The 22,677-nt window shown below is 31.7% G+C and overlaps 2 protein-coding genes and 1 long non-coding RNA gene across 3 annotated transcripts; 2 read left to right on the top strand and 1 right to left on the bottom strand.

Moving 5' to 3' along the window:
- The first annotated feature begins 1,106 nt into the window (after positions 1-1,106).
- LOC146949134 (uncharacterized) lies at positions 1,107-3,769 on the top strand. The gene is made up of 4 exons (XM_085741501.1): positions 1,107-1,240; positions 1,356-2,714; positions 2,794-2,940; positions 3,215-3,769. Exons 2-4 carry the CDS (start codon positions 1,380-1,382, stop codon positions 3,539-3,541), a joined length of 1,809 nt encoding a protein of 602 aa, XP_085597627.1. The 5' UTR covers positions 1,107-1,240; positions 1,356-1,379; the 3' UTR covers positions 3,542-3,769.
- Positions 3,770-15,764: 11,995 nt separating this feature from the next.
- Positions 15,765-17,563, top strand: LOC146949133 (uncharacterized). Its single transcript, XR_015025382.1, has 2 exons — positions 15,765-16,581; positions 17,299-17,563. It is a non-coding gene; the product is annotated as an uncharacterized LOC146949133 (long non-coding RNA).
- Positions 17,564-19,841: 2,278 nt separating this feature from the next.
- LOC146949132 (uncharacterized) lies at positions 19,842-22,455 on the bottom strand. Its single transcript, XM_085745220.1, has 5 exons — positions 22,240-22,455; positions 21,270-22,149; positions 20,798-21,225; positions 20,571-20,717; positions 19,842-20,250 (listed from the first exon to the last, which is right to left on the bottom strand). Exons 2-5 carry the CDS (start codon positions 22,141-22,143, stop codon positions 19,921-19,923), a joined length of 1,779 nt encoding a protein of 592 aa, XP_085601346.1. The 5' UTR covers positions 22,144-22,149; positions 22,240-22,455; the 3' UTR covers positions 19,842-19,920.
- Between the last annotated feature and the right edge of the window lie 222 nt (positions 22,456-22,677).

The following is a 22,677-nucleotide window of genomic DNA, read 5'->3' as shown; positions in this document are numbered from 1 at the left end:
AAAAATATTTGAAATAGAGTGTGTAACAATTGTTTGTTAGGAGAGAAAAGATGACACATCAAATTTATTTGAAAGAAAAATCACCAAAAATAGACACAATCGGGGAGTATTATTCTAAAAAGACATTTAAAAAAGTAACTAGGAATTAACAAATATCTTATTTTGCATTATATAAAATTGACAATTGTTTGTTAGGAGAGAGGCCGAGCCCATCAGTTTTATGGAGATATAGTGGGTATGAAAAAAATGTATTGAAGAGAAGGTGTGTGCAATTGTTTGTTATGGGGTAAAAACATAATGCATCAAATTTATTGCAAGTAAAAACAAAACTTCAAACATCTAGACCGCTTTAATAAGTTCTTTCTGGTATATTTTGCACCGGACGAACTTATTCTTGATTGGTAATATATTTCATTTTGCATTTTTCAAAGAAAATATTGTTTGAAAATTTTCTTATGAATAAGACCACGGAGGAATTATTCTAAAAAAAATGCTAATTGAGTGCTCTAGATACCCTATAAGGACTTTTTTTTTGGTCTAGTAGTCTAGTTGCTAGAGCTCACATAATTAATGTTCGGGGTTCGAACTCCGGTCCCTGCCTAAATTATGCAATGTTCCTACCAACTGAGCTAAGCTCACGGGGACCCTATAAGAACTTTAAATAAGAAGTTTTTAAGAAGAAAAAAAATCTTGGATTCAATGGATTAGAATTTGTAGCACCCAACTTTTTGAAGAAATCATTTCTAAAGTTGAAATAAATGTTTTGCAGCACTTGTTAACAAAAACCTTTATTCTAAACCTACATTTAAAAAGGAAACGATGAAGTAACAAATATGTTCTTCTCTTTTCTTCTATAGGAAGTAACAAAACATATACGATCTTCTCTTTTCTTTTATAGGAAGTAACAAACAAATATTTTATTCAATTTGTTTGTTCAAATCAAATCTTTATTAGATTTTGTCGATCTTAATGCTTCATATGCTTTTTTGACGAAATCTTGTAGCATGAGTATAAGATAAGATTTTGTCGATATATGTTATATATAAAAAATAAATATATACTATGATCTAATATAAAAGTATCTACCCCGTTTCTTTTAACTAAGGGTTGTTACTATTTCTCTGAAAAAACTAGGTTTAGGTTGTTCCTCCTGAATCTCTCGTTGGCTACGAGGGAAGACTCAAAAGAATAATATTCTAATAAGGGTTCTCGAAGAACTTGGCATCATCCACGAACTAAGGTATGTACTTATGTTCCGTTTCATGTTTTTTTTTTTTTTAGTTTAGATTAAACTTTGCCGTGTGATATTAAAATTATTCATGAGAATTAATTCATATATATATTTTCTTATTTAGGTGACAGTCACCATCTTTTTGACAATGAATATAAGTGAAAAGGTCAGGAATGTGTGTTTTGAGAATACTAGGGAGTTACCTGATTGTGTCATGTCTTATATATTTTCGAAGTTAAGTATGAAGGATTTGGTGAGAACAAGCACATTGTCTAAAACATGGATTCATGAATGGAGATCAACCAAGGACCTCAATTTTGATATACATAACATGTTTGGTCGTAGTAATCGTTATTATTTTGATTTAGAAAAAGAAGAAGATTCTCCACATTTTAGAGTAGTAATCAGACCTCAATTTGTGAAAAGAGTGAATAAATTCATGTTGAATTATCAAGGTGCCAATATTCATTCCCTAAAACTGAATTTTCCATTAGCTGATGATTATGGTTATGTAATTGACCGATTGATTTCCCAAGGAATTTCTAAAGGTGCACAAAGGATTGAACTTCTTTTATCATACAAATCTTCAGATAATTATTGGATTGAGCCATACAAATTTTCCTCCTTACCAGAGAATGATTGTTTGAAGTATCTACACCTACAAAACTGTCTTCTATCACCACCTATGGACTTTTCTAGACTAAGAAAATTGACAACTCTTGTGTTGCATCTAGTTGTTATAGAGAAACATATGCTTTTGGGTCTTTTTCCTAACTGCATCAATCTTGTAGACCTCACACTTAACAACTGTGAATTTGATTCCGACTTAAACATAACTAGTCCAACACTCTGCTATTTGAACATAGTCGATCATAGACGCCATCTGCGTCGGGCTCCTCCACCTAGGTATTGGAAGATAGATATATTTGCATTAAAGCTCTTATGCTTTGAATATAGTAGTAGAGATGGTACATTTACATTTAATAGTATCAGGGCTCCGAAGTTATCAAAGTTTTACTGGAATGATTTACCAATGCGACCTGATACATTATTAGGCATTCAGAAAAAAAAACTAATGCCACCTGATGTGTTTTGTGGAATAGAAAACTTGACAAAAATTGTGTTGGTTCAAGTTCTTGTGCCAAAATATTTTCTGCCTAGTTTGTTTTCTAATTGTCATCAACTTGAGGAACTAACCTTATGGGGATGCACATTCGAGTCTTCCATCCATATTATCAATCCAACATTGCGTCGTTTGAATATAGTTGACTTTTACAGCGGTTCTTGGAACTTAGACATTGATGCATTGAATCTAACTTCCTTAGACTGTCGAGGTCAGATGAGGATATGTTCTATTAAAGCTCCTCAATTATTGAATCTTTTTTGGAACGTAACTAGGAATGAAGAAATCTCACATGCCTTTGATATCATTGCAAGTTTACACCAGCTTCAGAATTTATCTATCAACTTGAGTCATTCACAGGTGAGTTTTAGAATTTTTCTTTTAGAGGAGACATTCTTGTATTGAGGTTAATTAATTGTTACTTCTTTTGGTGTGACAGATAACCATTCTTCCAAAGAGTTTGGGGCCATTTCAATATCTTAGAAAATTGGAGTTGTTTATCAGTGATGAAACGCCTAACCTTGATTTCTTCAGGATTTTAGATATTGTTATGGCTTCACCGCGTCTCCAAGAACTCTTTGTCACGGTGAGTTATTCATTTAGTCTTCTGATGTATTTCTTCTGATTTTATAAATTGAAGTTGTGTATTTACTTGTAGTTGGTTTACAAGGGCATAAATTCAAATTTTACTTTCATTTTAGGAGCACCAAGGTGATTTGTTTATGTACTATGTTAAAAAATAAAGCTTTTACTTTTGAACAAAAAGTAAAACCAACATTTTATGATTTACAAAAAACTTTGTCTCGGTGAAAAAATCTCGAATAAATTTTGTATTCTCATTGCCGTCCTTCTTTTTTCAGATTAAAGATTTACATTTGGTCTCGGATCATAAGCACATGAAAGAACCTGAAAGATTTTCTCATAACGAGTTGAAATATGTTGAGTTTCGTGGTTGTGAATGCAAGGCATTTCAAAATCTGTTAGATAAACACCTTTGGGGAAATATGAATTCTTCTCCCAAGAAAATTGCTTTCAAGCCTTGTGGTAAATTCTATGTTGGTGCTGGAATATGGATTAATGGTTATAGCAAGGACCATTGGCTTGGAAGAGGAGTTAATTACATGTGTGATATACTTAGAGACAGATTAATTAACAAAGTCTACTTATCATTTTGTAGTATTAATTAATTTATTCTTTGACATAGACTAGTATTATTACTTTACTAGAAGATTAGATATCCTTCAAATTGGAGTTATCTGGGTATTTATATGAAGATGGATTGTCCAACACCACTTGAAAACTCATGATGTTAACAACGCTTATTTAGGGTTTAGGGTTTTGAACCCGGAAAAGTAGACCTTACGAACACTTATTTTGAATTTATCTCATGATATTAACAATTCTATTAGTTTCTGTATATCTCGCATAGTTTTTAGGCCGGCGGTGATTGAGGTATGCTACATCCCATTAATGTAAGCTAAGTCGATAACTACTTTGTTTTTGCTAGAACTAATTAACTAGTAGCATGTATACCCATGCAACGCACCGGAAAAACTTATTTTAAATGAGAGTATTAAGAGTATAAGAATACTTTGTATGAATTTGATGTAAGGTCATATTCAAAAAAAAAAATATCTAGAGTAATGCTATTAACACGAAACACAGGTAGATATTTGTTTAAAAAATTCTAAAAGATATTGATATAAAAAATAATATGGAAAAAGTGTGTGATATTTGAAAGTGATCGTATCTGATCAGAAGGTGACTGTCGGTGCTTTAAATAGTTTGAGTGGTGATAGAATGCGTCAAGAATGCTTCTTGAAACGGCGGGGGGTGTGTACCTACAGACACTCTGACGCTCAAGTCAGTAGAGATCAGAGAGGGAGGGTTAAGAGAGGAAGAAGATTCTACCTTGGGGACTGCTAGAAGTCCTCTATATATAGAGGTGGAGGGCTGCAGAGCCGTTGTGATGGCACACTAGGCTCTGGCGGTTACGAAATCATGGGAAGTGTAAACGCCAGAGAGATTATTGTGGGAACGTGCAAAGAGACGTTGGGGTTCGTTTGAAGCGGTCTTGCTTGCTCCGTGCACCCCCTCGCGGGGAAGGGGTGTGTCGCAAGTAACATTGCCAAACGTGGTATTAACCTTATAGTAGTACTGAAGCAAAAACGCTACCTAGCCAAATTATGTAGCCAGTAGTACAATTGAAGAAACTTGGGAAGCCAAAAATATGACACTAACAAATTAGAGTACATGTCAAAACCAAAACATTGAATATTTGGAATGAGGTCCATCTTCCGTATGTTCAAACATCATGGGCAACTTTTCTGGTCATTCTATTGTATTTTTTAATGATTTTGTACATGCTTCTACGCGCATCTCAATAATTCAAGCCTTCCCTAAAAGACAGACTATTGTTGCATTTAAGTTAAAGATCATCGATGGTTTGATCATCTATGTTTGCATTTAAGTACAAAACAACAATGACAAATTTTAAAACACCAAGAGAAAATTGTGTACATGTAAATAGTCATATAAAATAAAATAAGTAACTCGTTGAATAAGTTTTTCTTGGTTTCACTGTGGGGAAGAACCTATATACCAAAAAATACTAAGATCCAAAATGAGATAGACTTGCAACTGCACTATGTTCTAAAGAACAAACAGTAATATGTTGGATTAATTATTTAATTAATCAATTATGGATTGACAATAATCAATTATTATAAGTTGATGTCATAATATAAATTATGGTCTATTGTGATAAGCACTAATTATATGATGAATTTGAGTGATTAGGCTTTTGTTACTAAATGGACCGTGATGGGTTGGACCATTTAGATAAGCCCAATGAGAGGTCCCTGCCCTCAGCCGTTTAGTTATTTAAACGTCATCCCATTAGACGGTTAATTATTCTGAAGATTGGTGAGAAAACCTAGAGCTAGACGGAATGAGGGTAGTTACCCCTCTCATGGTTGTCGGCGTTGTCTACGGTTATCTTTCATCAACCTAATTCAAAGGTACACAATCTCTTGTTCTTTCTTTGTTATTGATGATATGCTATAATTTGTATCTAGTGATCTATGGCTAAAAATTAAAACTTTCATCAATTGGTATCAGAGCCAAATAGATACAATCTATGGCTATTGTTTGCTTGAATGGCATGAACCCTAAAATATGATATTTTTCTTTTATTCGTATGATGTTGATGATGTCAGAATTGATGCATGGGGTTTCATTCATTAAAATTGTGTTGTTTAATCATGTTTAAATAATCCAAATATTGTGTTAATCTTGAATTCTGGCAACTACTTTTCCCGAACGTGTATTTGTTTTTCACGATTGCCATTCTCGAAATTGTTTAGGGTCTATTTTTAGATGATGCATTGCGATCACATTTTTTCTTTAAAATGTTTTTTTTTGTTTTGCCGTTTTCGGTTAACAGCCCATTTTCGATCTATGTTCTTAGTTAATGGATCGATGATTCTTCAATTTGAATGAGAACTTTTCTTAATCGATCGTTTCCGAACTACACCCAATTCAAATCGAATTTGAATCTGAATTTTTCGATGAACCCTAATTTTTCGTTCTGTGATTGTGTTGATATTCCTCAAAATTGATGTATGGGTTCTTTCCTTCTCTCAATTTCGATCAAATCCGTACCAAAATCGAGGCATTTCACGGTGCAAATCGCCAAAACCAATTGGGTCTGCCGCGAGTCAGTCATGACCCGTTTTCTGAAATCTGGGCAAAGAAGATGCCCTGCGCGTGAATACCACGCGCTCACAAAAATCCTTTTCCTACTTGCGCGTTTGGCGCGTGTCACACACGCGCGAAGAAATTATCTGGATACCAGGCGCGTGGTAGAGCGTGCCTTATTCTAAAAAAATTCCAATTTCATTTTATTTTATATTTTATGCCAAATAATAATAATAATAATAATTATTATTATTATTATATTTTCTGATTATTTTGGTATAAATTTGGAATAGTTTGATGCATGTTGATATTTTATACACTATTATTTGGGGATAAATTGTATTTTTAAGATATTATATATTCTAAATTTTGTGTAATGATTTCTTATTTATATATTCTCCACAATTGAGTCTAAAATATCTTATGTGAAAATATTTTTTATAGAAATAACACTTGTGGAAAAATATTATTTTAAAGTGTTATGATTGTGAAAATTCTTAGACTCAATTTTGTATATTCTTGCATCAAATATTCTATATAAATTACTATATTTTGGGATTTGTTGATACCTCAATTATTTATTAAGTCAAGAGTAATTTGACTATTATAGGATATATATTCTTGATTTGTGGGTTTCAAAATTTTGTCAAATCTTAAAAGGATCGTTGAGAATAATTTCTCTTCAAATCATATATTCTCAATATTTGAACCTAAACTTTTTTTCAAAATTCACTCTTATATTAGTAACACTAACTATTTAATCAATTGAAATGTTACTATTGTGAATTTCTAGAAGGTTCAATTTTATTTATTTTAATGCCAAATATAATTAATTTAAATTTTACGATTTTAAACATTCTTGGCATTATATTCTTGAATTCATATTGTCTTAGCATGAAGATCCAAAATTTACTAATTGATCATTCTTTTGGTGACATTTTAAACTTAGACACTTGTTTTGTTTTTTGTCACAAATTGTTTTAAAGGGTCATAATATTTTGTTTTCAAAATGAGTATAGTGAGTTGTATATATATGTCATTTATATTAATATAATATTGACATATTTCTCTTTAATATACATTATGCTTTCTGCTATACTCTCTAATCTAGACCCGTAATTTATTACTCTAAAATTTTGTGATAAATACTATTAGTGTGTCTTGTTGCAATTAAATATTTGGATCACAATTATGTTAAACTATGTATTTTTGTATATAGTAAATAATGCATTGTTGCATTTTTTTATGCTAAAATTATAATGATGAATTAAAATTTGTAAGCCTCCTTGTTGTTTATCTGTTAACTATTATCAAAACAACTTATTAAGAATTGAGGCAATTTTTGAAATATGTATCATCCTTACATCTGAATTCTTATATTTCTTATATAAATCATATTGATTTATAATTAGAGTCTCACATATGCTTATTTATAATTGCTTATTCTCTATTGATGAATATTTTTGAGATGACTATATTATAAGATATTCTCGTTAAGTCATCAAAATTCAGTGGCTCTAAGTATAAGGATGAACGTCACACTCTGCAAGGTAAGTTGTTATTTAATTATTTTATCCTCTTGTGACTTATTGCTTATTATTGCACATATGAAGAAATTTAGTTCTTCTTCTCTTTTGTTGTGCAATTATGATATCCTATATAGAAGTGAAATCCTTTTTCAGAATATTCTAAACAAAACTCTGTTGTTATATACTATTTTCTTACTATAATGCTCCATTTTGTATTTGTGTTTTTTTTCCTAATTTATAGTGGGAGCATTGAAAAATTTTATTCTAAGAGTTCTTTTCTGGATAAATTAGAAAACTATTTGATACACTTATATTCCAAATAACAATTTTTGTCATTATACTACTTCATATAAAAGAAAATTATAAAGTCATATTTATGATGTGCTAATTTAAAATTTTGTTAAGCACATTTTTCTATCGTTTGAATATGACCGAAGTTGAGTAAATTAAGTACAATTGTTTATGCATGATATTATTATATCATATTCTCTTAAGCATAAAAATTATTTATTTGTATAATTGTAATCTCACCTATCGTGGGTACAATTATGCGAATTTTGTTAAATAGATTAGCATTATATTGGTAACAGTCATACCCTATCGGTGTGTTGTTATTAATATAATTGTTATTATTCAATGTACCTAAAATGTTTATACTTATGTCAATTATAATTAGAATACTCTATCAATGTTTAAATTTTGTATAACATAAGAATGGTACATTGTGATGATATAGTTCTTACTTATTATCGTTAAGATCCTTGAATGAGATTAATATAAGTAAGTTACTTTGTTAAAAGACATGTAGAAAATTGTATAAATTTTGCAATCCAATATTATTATATTTTGAATTAAATTTCTACCTAAATGTGTTTTTATATATATATATAAATATATCGGATTGCTACTATCCCTTTGTTATGTGAGTGACGGACATACCCTATCGGTGTGACGTTACTTAACATATCATTTTGTGATAGAGAAATAGTTGAATATTTTATTTAAAATATCTTTCAAAACTTTTTAATTCAACTATCATTGTCTATTCTCTATCAAGTGGGAGAATCATTGCTATGTATTGTGTAACGTGATGGACATACCCTATCGGTATGACATTACTTAACATAATCATCCTTTTGTGGGTAAGATAGTTTAACTATCATTCTCCACCAAGTGGAGAAAATATCATTCTTCAACAAGTGAGAAAAATTCTACATGTCAACTAACTATATCTCATAAACAAATATATTTATTTGTTTCATATTTTTAGATATGAAATTATTGTAGAGACTTATATTGAGGATATTAATTATGCTATTGCTATTCTTTAATACTTATGGAAGCTTATGACTATTTTCTCTTATATCCTCAATAATAATAAAATATAAGTCTTGTGTATTTCCGCTGCTTGTAACCTAATGTTTTCTCTCAAATGTGTGGAAGTATAATTGTAGCATTTGAGTTTTGAGTGAGTTATTAAAATTGTGAACAGAGTCTTATATCCTATTTTTATAATAATTAGAGACTCATCTCACTCATATGATGATAAACGTTTTATATAATCATCATACTCTGTCATATAACGGTTACTATGTTTATAAAATTCTTTGGAATTTTAATTGTGAAAAGGAGATCTTGTGTTATAAAATTCTTAAATGAAAATTTACGCTCTCCTTAATTCTAAATGCAGAATATGTGGTTAACTACGAAACCCAATTTTTGATAATATCTGCCATTGATAAAATATGTATTTATGGGGGTTTCATATTATCCTTGAGTTACCACTTGTGTTAATAATTCTGCTATGCTTATGTGCAAAATATGTGGTTGAGTTCATGAAACTCTGTTAGTTAAAGTTATATAACCACTTATGTTAATAATTTTGCACTAGCAACTAAGTATCACACTGTTGAATATTACATTATTATAATATTTTGTATCAGTGATCACTAATGAGAATTCCACTTACTCTTGTTTATATATATGTGGGATCAGTGGGAGTGTGTACACAATATTATATATTATGAGCTTAAATGAGAAATCTCACTCTTGTTTATATATATGTGAGATCAAGAGAAATGTGTACACAATATTATTGTCGTTATCGCCATATACTCTTGTGCACACTATAAAATATGGCATAGCTTAAGAGACTTTAAACTTTAGTCTCATTCTATTATATTGAGATATATGTTAAAATTCTATTGATCTCAATGAGCATCATAATTGGATGCTTAAGTCAATTTTGTTGGAATATGCACAATAATTTCTTGGCATGCAAATATACATTGTGCTTCTGTTTTACCAACATTCCACATTTTTGAGGTCATAAATAGTAAGTACAATGTATAATATTAATACTCCTATCGAGTATGATATTGTGTTCTTGTGGTACTTATAATTTGAGATAATCATACATGTTCTTTTGTTATTGACATTCTAGTGGCCACATTAATCCACATTTTTCCTTTAAACTAAGTGTCTATGTTAATCCAATTTGGGGATTATTGAATTTCCTATTTTGCTTTTATGGATTTTCATAGTCACGTTTTTTTTATAAAACTTGGATTAATTGAATGTCGTAGAACATTTATTGTTTTTGACTATATGTAATTACACTCTCTTAATAGACTATCCCTATAAGTAATTACTATTCGTGTACCTATGTGGATATATGACTTCTGTAATATTGAAAACTCATTGGCAGAACCACTAACCACAGACTTATATATATGAGTATTGTAACTCATGATGATTTGATTAAGTCTATGTTATTTTGGGTTAGTGGGAGTTTTGTTATCGCATTTTTTTAAAATGCTTGGGCTATTCTTTAGTGACATATTCTTTTTAATTCAAATGTGTCACTATAGATTCATCATTTGTTAGAAAAGTGAGTCTTTGATCTGTATGATTTGTTTTCCCTATCGGATTCAATTTCTGCAGCATTAAAGCTTACTTCTCTTTTGAATGATTAGTGCTTTGACCATACATGTAATTTTAAATTTTTAAATTCTTTATGACAAGTGAATTTTTTTATTTTTTCAGTAATTGAGTATTGTCATCCAAGTGGGAGATTGTTGGATTAATTATTTAATTAATCAATTATGGATTGACAATAATCAATTATTATAAGTTGATGTCATAATATAAATTATGGTCTATTGTGATAAACACTAATTATATGCTGAATTTGAGTGATTGGGCTTTTGTTACTAAATGGACCGTGATGGATTGGACCATTTAGATAAGCCCAATGAGAGGTCCCTGCCCTCAGCCATTTAGTTATTTAAACGTCATCCCATTAGACGGTTAATTATTCTGAAGATTGGTGAGAAAACCTAGAGCTAGACGGAATGAGGGTAGTTACCCCTCTCATGGTTGTCGGCGTTGTCTACGGTTATCTTTCATCAACCTAATTTAAAGGTACACAATCTCTTGTTCTTTCTTTGTTATTGATGATATGTTATAATTTGTATCTAGTGATCTATGGCTAAAAATTAAAACTTTCATCATAATATGCTCCTGCATTGTCAAATCCTTAATCACCTGAGTAAGAAAAAAACGTTTAATTTAATCTGACTAAATAAAATCAAGAAAGAAGATAAAACACACACACATTAAGAATCTCATGCTAACATTTGATTAGACGAAGCATTAGGCAAGGGTGATGCAAAACGGAAGTGAAATGAAGTCGATTGTAAAACCTGCATACATGTGATGGATCTTGTGGTGATTTCTGCATATAGGAGGGAGGAGGAGAATGTGGCGATTTCTGCATGCATCATAATAGAAAGAAAAAAAAGAAAGAAAAAAAGAGAAATAAAAACTGTTGAATAAAAGATATGAATTGGTGGCTTGAATAGGTAGATTGAAGTAAAAAAGGATCGAAGTTGTGCCTGCGTTAATTTTGTGTGTGGAAATAAGGTGCGCTCTTGTAGGAAGAATACAATGAACCTACGGGCATGGATTCTCTCCTGTGAAGTTTTCACTGGAGTATGTCCAGTGTACATCCACACCATTAATTTATTTTTAATTATTAAAACTGCATTGATTACAAGGAAAATATGGGGTTGAGATCTCACAGGACAAAAACTGCACTGGAGAGGATCCTCTCCCTGAACCTACGATGCTTTGTGTTTTGAAAGAAACAATAGTAAAAGCATCTGAAACGTTTTCAAGGAGAAGGGTAAAAAGCAAGTGAAAAATCACATTGAAAAAACAAGATCAAATGCATCTAAAGGTCTTTAAGTTTTTCGTTTTTCTCAAAGTGGTCCTTTAAGTTTCAAAAGTCCCAAACAAGTCCTTTAAGTTTCAAAAGTCCCAAACAAGTCCTTTTTATTTTTGAATCGTTTCAAACAAGTCCTTTTAGAAGATGATGGTGATGATTCAGTGAGATATTAGCTTCAAAATTTTGTTACTTATTCAACAAAAAAAAAAAACCGTTCCATTATAACATCAATAATGAAAAGAAAGGGAAGCTTTTAACCAAAATAAAATATTTGTCACTTACCCCACACTAATTTTCTACTCATTCCTACACATTTTACATTACACTAAATCTCAGAGTGTTTCCATCACAATAACTATTAACAGCACTGCGATTAAATACTCCACGAATCACATATATTCCATAGTTTTTAACCATTCAAATACCATTAAAATGAAAATCAATCGGTGCATATTCAAAAAGTAACCTTCTATCACATATTCACTTTTATTTTGTCCCTCGTGCAACATACTTAGTTGCCAGCCCCAAACTTACTCTCTCTTAGACAAACAAAAATGCATAATCATTTAAACTATTTTTTATTTGTTTTTTCACGGTAAACCATGATTATCACTACCCAAACATTTTTCCTAATGCAATGGAGAGGCTTAAAAAAAATACAATTCCTGTGTTTCTCGTGAAAACATTCTCATGAAAAAAATACCATCTATCGTATATCTATCTATCAAAATGAATTACATGGAGCATAAGAGATATCCAAACCCTTGGAAACCTTGTTTTACATGCTCTAACAAAATGAATGGTTATTTCACCAATTAGAAAAGGCATACCAAGAGTCTTTACCCCTTTCCTAATAACTAGAACCAAACAATACTTTTGATTTTTTTATATTTTTTTTTAATACTTTCAATTTGATCTATCAATTTTGCCACATTAACCACCTCCAAGTGAAAGTTAATATTATAATATTCCAAAGAGAACTGCTATATATAGCGAGAAATTGTGTCCCGAAACTCTCACGAATTCAAAGCAACCAATCATAAAGTTTTCTGCCTGAAAACACACGCAGGGAGGCATTGCTATCGTGATGTCTTCGTTATAATATTTGTAGCTATATATATCATTTTCCTATTCCAAATGCACCATATTTTTTTTTTGACAAAAAATGCACCATATTGTTGTCAACCAAACCAAATACTTAGACTCCTTAATGTGACTTTGACTTAACAAACCTCGAAAAAGCTTAGTTTTATTTCTAATTGTAATGTATAAAATTTGAACAAAAAAATTAAACAAATAAAAAACAACATCAATAATCAATAAAATAATGCACTCCGTAGATTATGATCTTCCACACTATATAAGCTGCATATATCAACCATTTTTAGGAAATATATCAACCAGATTATGAACCGTATATGCAAATCTAATATAAACAAAAAAATAAAATGAAAGGAAGGAAGAAGGAGAACCATCTCAAATTAGCAAAAAGAGAGAGAGAATCATCATCATCATATGATAAACTAAAAGGAAGAAGAAGGAGGAGAACCATGCATATATATTAAGTGGCAAGATTTTTTTTTATTACATTAAGTGGCAAGAATTTTATTAGGAAAAAATAAAACGTTCAATTTAGTTTTCATTAGTGTGAATAGAATTTATTAGGGTAGCATAACATTTTTAACGTTTAGGTTTAGGACTAACTTTTTGGGTTTTTTTTTCCCAAACTTTTCATGTTGACTGATCATATATTCATTATTCATACACTATATTGTAACCGTTAAATATAAGAATGAATATATGTAATATTTAGTAAATAGATGAAAAAAGGGAAAAAGAAAAAAAAAGTCCATGGTGAATGCTTATAGAAATTAAATTTGAAAAGGGGCATTAGTGAGGTGACATGTAAGCAAAGTGTAGCTTAGAATACATGTATATAGAGATTTATCACAGTTATAACTTTTAATTTATCACACAAACACATATATTTAGATAATAATATAATATAATAATATTATTTTATTAAATAGTTCCGAGGCTTGTGGGACCTTCGACAAATGTTGCAGCAGCCGCACAACAAAAAGGAAGGTTCCAGGTGCAAGGGAGGCACCACTGCACTGCCCACTTCTTTTTGAGAGATAAAGATGTTGCGGGAGAGATGGAGAGAGATTGAGCTGCGGGGGGAGCAGGATCAGGATAATAACATCCTCGAAAAGAAGAGAGTGCTGGGAAATCTTCCATTTTTGTGGTGGTTGTGCTGGGGAAATAGGGAGTGGTTGTGGTTGCTGGGAAATCGGGAGTGGTTGTGGTTGCTGGGCAATCGGGAGTGGTAATCAACGGATAATCTGAGGATGGGGAAAGGCTGGGGGAAAGCCTCGGCTGTGCCCCCCCCCCCCCCCCCCCCCCCCCCCCCCCCGGGCAAGGCCATCAAAATTAGGAAGACACAGATTATAACTGATTTCATCATAGTAATTGACTAATTGTTTTTCGACAGAATTGTTATGATGGTTTTTTTAAACAACTATGATAGCTTATTTATATAGACGACTTAGTGGATTGTAATTGTAATTGTAATTACTCTCCCAACTCCCGACTGGCCCACTCCCCATTTACAATTAATTTAGTTTTGACATTAATAATAGAGCAATGATATTTGAAGAACCATTTGGTACAACCTATTTGACAACCTTCCTTTTCTCTCTTTTCATTGGTCAAAAACAATGGAGAGAGGAAAAAGGAAGAGAGAGAGTAAGAATATAATGTGAGTATGAGAGAGAAAGTTGTCTAAAAGTTGTCACAAAATAGATGTACAAATATCATTTCTCTTTTTTTACTTATGATTGTAATTACTCCCTCCAATCTCAAATGTAAGAAATAAAAAATTATGTACTTTCGTTGACAATGTCAAATTAGTTTTAACTAGTATGGAGCCCGTGCCAAACACGGGTAAGTAAACCGATGTTAATATATGTGTGTGGGCGCGCGCGTGCGAGCGCGCGCGGGCATGCGTGGTTTACACATTCTATATGTATGCAACGGTGGTTTAGTTTTATATTTTTTACACATTCATCGGATCAATGGGATTTATATAATGGAGAATTATTTTTGAAAACTCACACATAGTGGGAGCCGACAAAGATTGAATTCAGATCTTGACGTTCGACTTTATTATAGGATATTTTTTAGTCCGGATAGGATAGGTGGACTTAGTTATTAATTATATATCGTAACAAATAATTTGGAATTTATTAAATAATGATGTATAAATCAGACAATCATTAAAAGGATAATTCAATATATTTCTAATATATTTGTTGTCCTTCTAAACATATAAACATTCATGTTGAATGTGGATAAAAAAACTAATTAAAAATTTATTCCTTATGGAAAATCACTTGAACCTTTTTGGGTTTGTTTGTTGGTGTTGATTTGAGACGTTGGAGTATGATTTTGTTCCTCTCAAGACTTTATATTATATTTTTATCAATTTTGATATGTTGGTTTGATTTTGTCTGAAATCACCACCCAAAACCACAGAAACACCTCCAAATAGTTTGTCTGTATTATCGACACCATCATAATTTATTTTGTTAGTTTTCAATTGTCAACTGTTTATTTATTTTTTATCTTAAACTTTAGTTATTGGATGTCATTCACTTTCATGCTATATTTTTTTTAGGCAAATGTTAACTTGTGCCCTCAATTTGATTGGATGATAAGAAAGCATTAAATGAGATGTAGAATGTGAAAATGCCACATGCACTTATGAAATGGGTCATGACCTATTTTGATTGGTTAATACAAAAATTATGAGTCAAGATAGAAAAACATTAAATGCACCGAAGCCGGTGCCGGAACTAATAAAAGTCATATCCTGCCGTCACCTCCACCAACATTGGTGCCTCCTTCCTTCACCAGCCGTGGCACCTCTTCTCCACACCAAAAAAAAAACAATATCATCAACAACAACAAAAAAAGGACATATAAAAAAAAATTATGCAAGTTTCTCCTTTTGGTGGCCAAGAAGTAGATGCTTCATCTCTTGGATGGGCTATGTCAGCAGGCACTACTAGAAAATATACATTTAACAACATGGGGTTTTTAATTTTCACACCAGCAGAGGAAATACCTGAGGGGAAAGATACATGAAGAAGGTTTTCACATCAGCTGAAAAAATGAATGAGGGGAAAAATAGATGTTGAAGAGTTTTTCCATCAGTGAAACTAATGCGTGAGGGGAAAGATAAACGTGGTGGCAATTCCGTAATATCAGCAAACTTTCCATCTAAAGATTTTCACATCGGTGGATACATTTACCTGAGGGTGAAAAAAAATTATAAAAAAAAATAAACAAATCGAAAATAAACAAATCCCAAAGTGGCTCTCGCGTTTTTCATTCTTCGTTCTTTTCTTTCATTCTAGACGATAGATCTTCTTCACCCACCAAACCCTAAATTCCCAAATCTGTTCCATCACCCACCACCATCAATATCCTTCAACAGAGTTTTATTCTATCTTCTTCACCACAATATCCATCAATTGGGGTTTTTTAAACCTCAATCGATTCAGTTTCCTTCCTTTCGTCGAAAAACCCAAGATCTGTAATTCTTCATCGCCGACCAGTTCAGTTCTTCTAAGAAGAAGCCATCATCAACAACAAAGACAGTCGCTTCAGTGATTTCAGTAATTTCAGCTTATCATGACTATTCCTCCTCCTCCTCTGGCTCTCTCGAAATCCCCAAATCATCGATCTTGTCTCAATCGTCTGATATGTACGTTTCTCAATTCCTCTTTTCAAATTATAATTTCTCTCTTAAACCCTTTTGCGTTTTTATTTTATTTTATGTTCTTGTTTGTTCTGATTTAGTCACAAAATTTTATGTTAAATTGAGATCTTTGGGCAAACTAATTTTTTTGTTAACTTTTGTCTATTCAAAAATAATCACACTTTTTTTTTTCTTTGTTGAGCAAACTAATTTCTTTGTAACACTTAGGTGACATAGAATTGGTGACATTGGCCAACCACAATGTCACATGTGGCTTTTGTCTCTCTCTCTCTCTCTCTCTCTCTCTCTCTCTCTCTCTCTCTCTCTCTCTCTCTCTCTCTCTCTCTCTCACAAGGATTGTGACATTGTGATTGGTCAATGTCACCAATTTTATGTCACCCAAGTGTTTCGCCTTCTTTCTCTTATATCAAACACATCATCAAATCTACTATATTTCTCATCTATTTCTCTCTTCTTAAACACTCTCTCACTAATTTCTCTCTTCACAAGCTATAGTAAGTTTTTAATAAGATACTTACTAATTGTTATATTTATTTGGTGGCGAAATTGGAGAAATTTTGAATTAAGCTAAGAAGCTTTTAATAAGCTAGATAGTAATTGTTTTATTTTTGCTGCATGTTGTTGCTATATTAAGCTAATTAGTATTTTTTTTTCATTTTGATATAAATAAGCTAGTTAGTGATTGTGTTTTCATTTTTATAGCATTCTTGTAACTAGATATTGTCAAATCTCCACCAAAACGCCATGAGAAGTGGATAAGGCTGGCATGGCAAAAATCTATGTGAAAGGGTAGAATTTTAAGTACTGTGAATAAAATTGTAAGTATTCAATCGACTTAAACAGCCTATGTAAAAGGGTAGAATTTTAATAGAGATGTGATAGATTCTGGTATGTACTATGCAGAGACTGCAATATGTGAAAGTGGTCCTATTATGAAAATGATAAATCTGTTGCAGATCTTATTTTTAGATTTTGGTTTTATTTTATGATTCAATTATCACGTTAATTAATTAATCACATGTTTGGGATAATGTGTATAGTTTACATGTCCTGTTGCGCACACAGACAACCTGGATGCCCGGATTCATTTATTTCCAACATTTAAGTGAATGTTGAATATTGCTTGTTGAATTAGACAATTAGTTCTCTGATAGGACACAATCTATTATAGTTATGTCAATCTTGTAACCTTAGTATATGCAGTCTTGTTCTTCTAATATTCTCTTCATTGGTGTGGGAAGTTGCTGAAGCCTTAGGCTGACGAAGCATTTGTAGATGAGAAATAATATTTGTACAACCACTTGTCTACAAAGCATGAAACATGTTTCCTAATGATTTATCTGCTATGGGTTCTGACTTGTTGCAGATTTGCTACTGCAGTAAGCTACTCAATATTGATAATATTATATCAGTATTTTTCACATCGGTGGGAATGTTAGCTGATGTGAAATATGAATTTGAATAATATATGGAACTTAAATTCACATCGGTGAATCTTACAGCTGATGTGAATTATACTTATTTGACATCAGTTACAATAGTACAGCCAATGTGAAAAACTCTTCTTTAGTATTTAATAATCACATATCAAATCTGTGGATTTCTGCCCGATGTGGAAAACGACTTATCACAACGGTTCATTACCCGATGCTGGAATTGTTCAGGAACAAGAAACCAGTAGCACAAAGATGTGGGTGAAGGCATGTTATTTCATACTCTTTCCTTCATGACTCCTCTTCCAGACACACACACATTCACGCGTCAAATTCTACTTTTTAGGAACAACTATTCTTTCGATTTTTCTTTGCTAAGGGATTGAATCTTTGCCATAGGTTGTGGCTGAGAAAGCAATCAAGGAAGACGACCCTTTAATACTTCGCTATGGATGTTTAAGCAATGATCTTTTCCTTCTTGATTATGGATAGGAGAAAACAAAGATACCGCCGGAAAACGAACAGGATTGCCGGAGATGGAATTGCAGCGGATGATTTGAGATGAAAGGCGGTGACTGATGAGTGAAGTTTGAGAGAGAGAGAGAGAGAGAGAGAGAGAGAGAGAGAGAGAGAGAGAGGATGGTCTCTGAATGAATCAGAAAAACATAATAAAAAATGTGTAAATTTACAAATACTACTAAATGTGTAGAGCTCTTTATTAGAACGAGAACTCTGGGTCGAGTTCTTCAGAGGTGGAAGAGACTGATGCAGGAGGGTTTTATTAGTAATTTAGTAGTATTTATTATTTAGCCAAATCTTAGTAATTTTCTAGAACTTTCTATTATTATTTTGTTTTATTTTATTTTGGCCCACGGGTTTGTTATTTCTTTCATTATATAAGCAGAACTTATCTAGCCTAAGAGGTACACATTTATTGATTAATTGAACGAACCTAAAAAGTAAAATGTGATTATAACTAGAAACAGAAGGAGTATATTTCTATTTTATTTATTTATTTACTCTATATTATTATTTCGATGGGATTTTCTTTTAGCACCATTACCATCAGAAAATATTACATGCTTTCTTGTTAAGTTACGATTAAAAAATGTCCAAAAGTCGGTGTTTCGTAAGTGTAGCTCGGTTGTTGGTTTCATAGACATTGATATGAGATGTTTGAACCCTAGTTTAGTCAAACCATTCGACCACTTAATCAACAAAATTCGGTAGTGATAATTTAACTGATTAAATGTTGAAATTTCTACGACGTACAACGTAATCGAATTCAAACTTCAACTCCTCCAGTTACGTGTGAGTTTTTAAGTGGTTATTGTTTTTTTTTTTTTGTTTATCTAAAATGGGTAAATTAAAAATAAAATAAAAAAGGTTTAAAAACTATTTAATTTTGAGATAATACTTAAGAATAGTTTTTTTATTTTTTTTAGAGATATACCTAAGAATAGTTAATTAGTTCTAGCAAAAACAAAGTAGTTATTGACTTAGGTTACATTAATGGGATGTAGCATACTTCAATCAGCGCCAGCCTAAAAACTATGTGAGTTATACAAGGCCACAAGCTGAGAACACTCTGAAATATACAAGGTAATATACAGAAACTAATAGAATTGTTAATATCATGAGATAAATTCAAAATAAGTGTTGTTAATATCATGAGATAAATTCAAAATAAGTGTTCGTAAGGTCTACTTTTCCGGGTTCAAACCTAGGATCTCTCTTCTATGTCTGTGTGAGTTTTCAAATGGTGTTTAACAATTCATCTTCTGATGAAAACAAAAATCAAAATAACTCGAATTTGAAGGATATCTAATCTTTTATTCAATGTCATACACCTAAAGTAAAATAATAATACTAGTCTATGTCAAAGAATAAATTAATTAATACTACAAAAAGATAAGTAGACTTTGTTAACTAATCTGTCTCTATCTATATTACATTTGAAATTAACTCCTGATCTTCGAAGCCAATGGTCATTTCTATAACCCTTAATCCATATTCCAGCACCAACATAGAATTTACCACAAGGCTTGAAAGCAATTTTCTTAGGAGAAGAATTCATATTTCCCCAAAGGTGTTTATCTAACAGATTTTGAAATGCCTTGCATTCACAACCACGAAACTCAACATATTTCAACTCGTTATGAGAAAATCTTTCAGGTTCTTTCATGTGCTTATGATCCGAGACCAAATGTAAATCTTTAATCTGAAAAAGGAAGGACAGCAATGAGAATACATATTGCACTACATAATTTATTCGAGATTTTTTCACTGAGATAAAGTTTTTTTGTAAATCATAAAATGTTGGTTTTACTTTTTGTTCAAAAGTAAAAGCTTATTTTTAAACACAGAAGTAAAACTTCAATTAGTTGTTTATGACATAGTACATATACAAATCACTTTGGTGCTCCAAAAATGAAAGTAAAATTTGATTTTATGCCCTTGTAACCGACTAAAAAGTTCGTAAACAAGTTCAATTTATAAAATCAGAAGAAATACATAAAAAGACTAGAATGAATAACTCACTGTGACACAGAGTTCTTGGAGACGCGGTGAAGCCATAACAATATCTAAAATCCTGAAGAAATCATGGTTAGGCGTTTCATCACCGATAAACAACTCCAATTTTCTAAGATATTGAAATGGACCCAAACTCTTTGGAAGAATGGTTATCTGTCACACCAAAAGAAGTAACAATTAATTAACCTCAATACAAAGAATGTCTCCTCTAAAAGAAAAATTCTAAAACTCACCTGTGAATGACTCAAATTGATAGATAAATTCTGAAGCTGGTGTAAACTTGCAATGATATCAAAGGCATGTGGGATTTCTTCATTCCTAGTTACGTTCCAAAAAAGATTCAATAATTGAGGAGCTTTAATAGAACATATCTTCATCTGACCTCGACAGTCTAAGGAAGTTAGATTCAATGCATCAATGTCTAAGTTCCAAGAAACATTGTCAAAGTCAATTATATTCAAACGACGCAACGTTGGACTGATAATATGGATGGAAGACTCGAATGTGCATCCCCATAAGGTTAGTTCCTCAAGTTGACGACAATTAGAAAACAAACTAGGCAGAAAATCTTTTGGCACAAGAACTTCAACCAACGCAATTTTTGTCAAGTTTTCTTTTCCACAAAACACATCAGGTGGCATTAGTTTTTTTTTCTGAATGCCTAATATTGTACCAGGTTGCATTGGTAAATCATTCCAGTAAAACGTAACTTTGATAACTTCGGAGCCCTGATACTATTAAATGTAAATGTACCGTCTCTACTACTATATTCAAAGCATAAGAGCTTTAATGCAAATATATCTATCTTCCAATGCCTAGGTGGAGGAGGCCTACACAGACGACGGTGGCTATGATCAACTATGTTCAAATGACAGAGTGTTGGACTAGTTATGTTTAAGTCAGAATCAAATTCGCAGTTGTTAAGTGTGAGGTCTACAAGATTGATAGAGTTAGAAAATAGACCCAAAAGCATATGTTTCTCTATAACAACTAGATACAACACAAGAGTTGTCAATTTTCTTAGTCTAGAAAAGTCCATAGGTGGTGATAGAAGACAGTTTTGTAGGTGTAGATACTTCAAACAATCATTCTCTGGTAAGGAGGGAAATTTGTATGGCTTTAGGTCCAACATCCAATCATTAGATTTGTGTGCTAAAAGAAGTTCAATCCTTTGTGCACCTTTAGAAATTCCTTGGGAAATCAATCGGTCAATTACATAACCATGATCATCACCTAATGGAAAATTCACTTTTAAGGAATGAATATTGGCACCTTCATAATTCAACATGAACTTATTCACTCTTTTAACAAATACAGGTCTGATTACTGCTCTAAAACACGGAGAGCTTTCTTTTTCTAAATCAAAATAATAACGATTACTACGACCAAACATGTTATGTATATCGAAGTTGAGGTCCTTCGTTGATCTCCATTCATGAATCCATGTTTTAGACAATATGCTTGTTTTCACCAAATCCTTCATACTTAACTTTGAAAATATATAAGACATGACACAATCAGGTAACTCCTTCTTAGTATGCTCAAAACACTCTCTCTTCACCTTTTCACTCCTATTCATTGTCACCTAAATATGAAAACATATGAATTACTTCTCATGAATAAATTTTAATATCACACGGCAAAGTTTAATCTAAACTAAAAAAAAAATACATACCTTAATTCGTGGATGATGCTAAGCTCTTCGAGAACCCTTATCAGAAATTATTCTTTTGAGTCTCCCTTCGTAGACAACGATAGATTCAAGAGGAACAACCTAGTTTTTTCAGAGAAATAGTAACAACCTTAGTTACAAGAGAAGGGTCTACTTTTATATTAGATCATAGAATATATTTATTTTTTATATATAACAACGTATATCGACAAAATCTTATCTTATACTCATGTTACAAGATTTAGTCAAAAAGCATGTGTAGCAATAAGATCGACAAAGATTTTATTTGAACAATCAAACTGAATAACATATTTGTTACTACGTGTAATAGTTCGGTTTAAATATTTTTTTTCTATAACAAACAATTGTGAAACACAATCTTTTCAATATATTTTTTTCTTTTTCTGCATACACACGGTCTCTCCACAGAATTGACGGGTT

The sequence above is a fragment of the Medicago sativa genome, chromosome 2, assembly GCF_051527215.1.
Source record: "Medicago sativa cultivar Bolivia chromosome 2, Bolivia_mono, whole genome shotgun sequence".
NCBI lineage: Eukaryota > Viridiplantae > Streptophyta > Magnoliopsida > Fabales > Fabaceae > Medicago > Medicago sativa.
The sequence above is the reverse complement of the archived record's forward strand: the minus strand, read 5'-3'. Positions and strand labels throughout refer to the sequence as shown.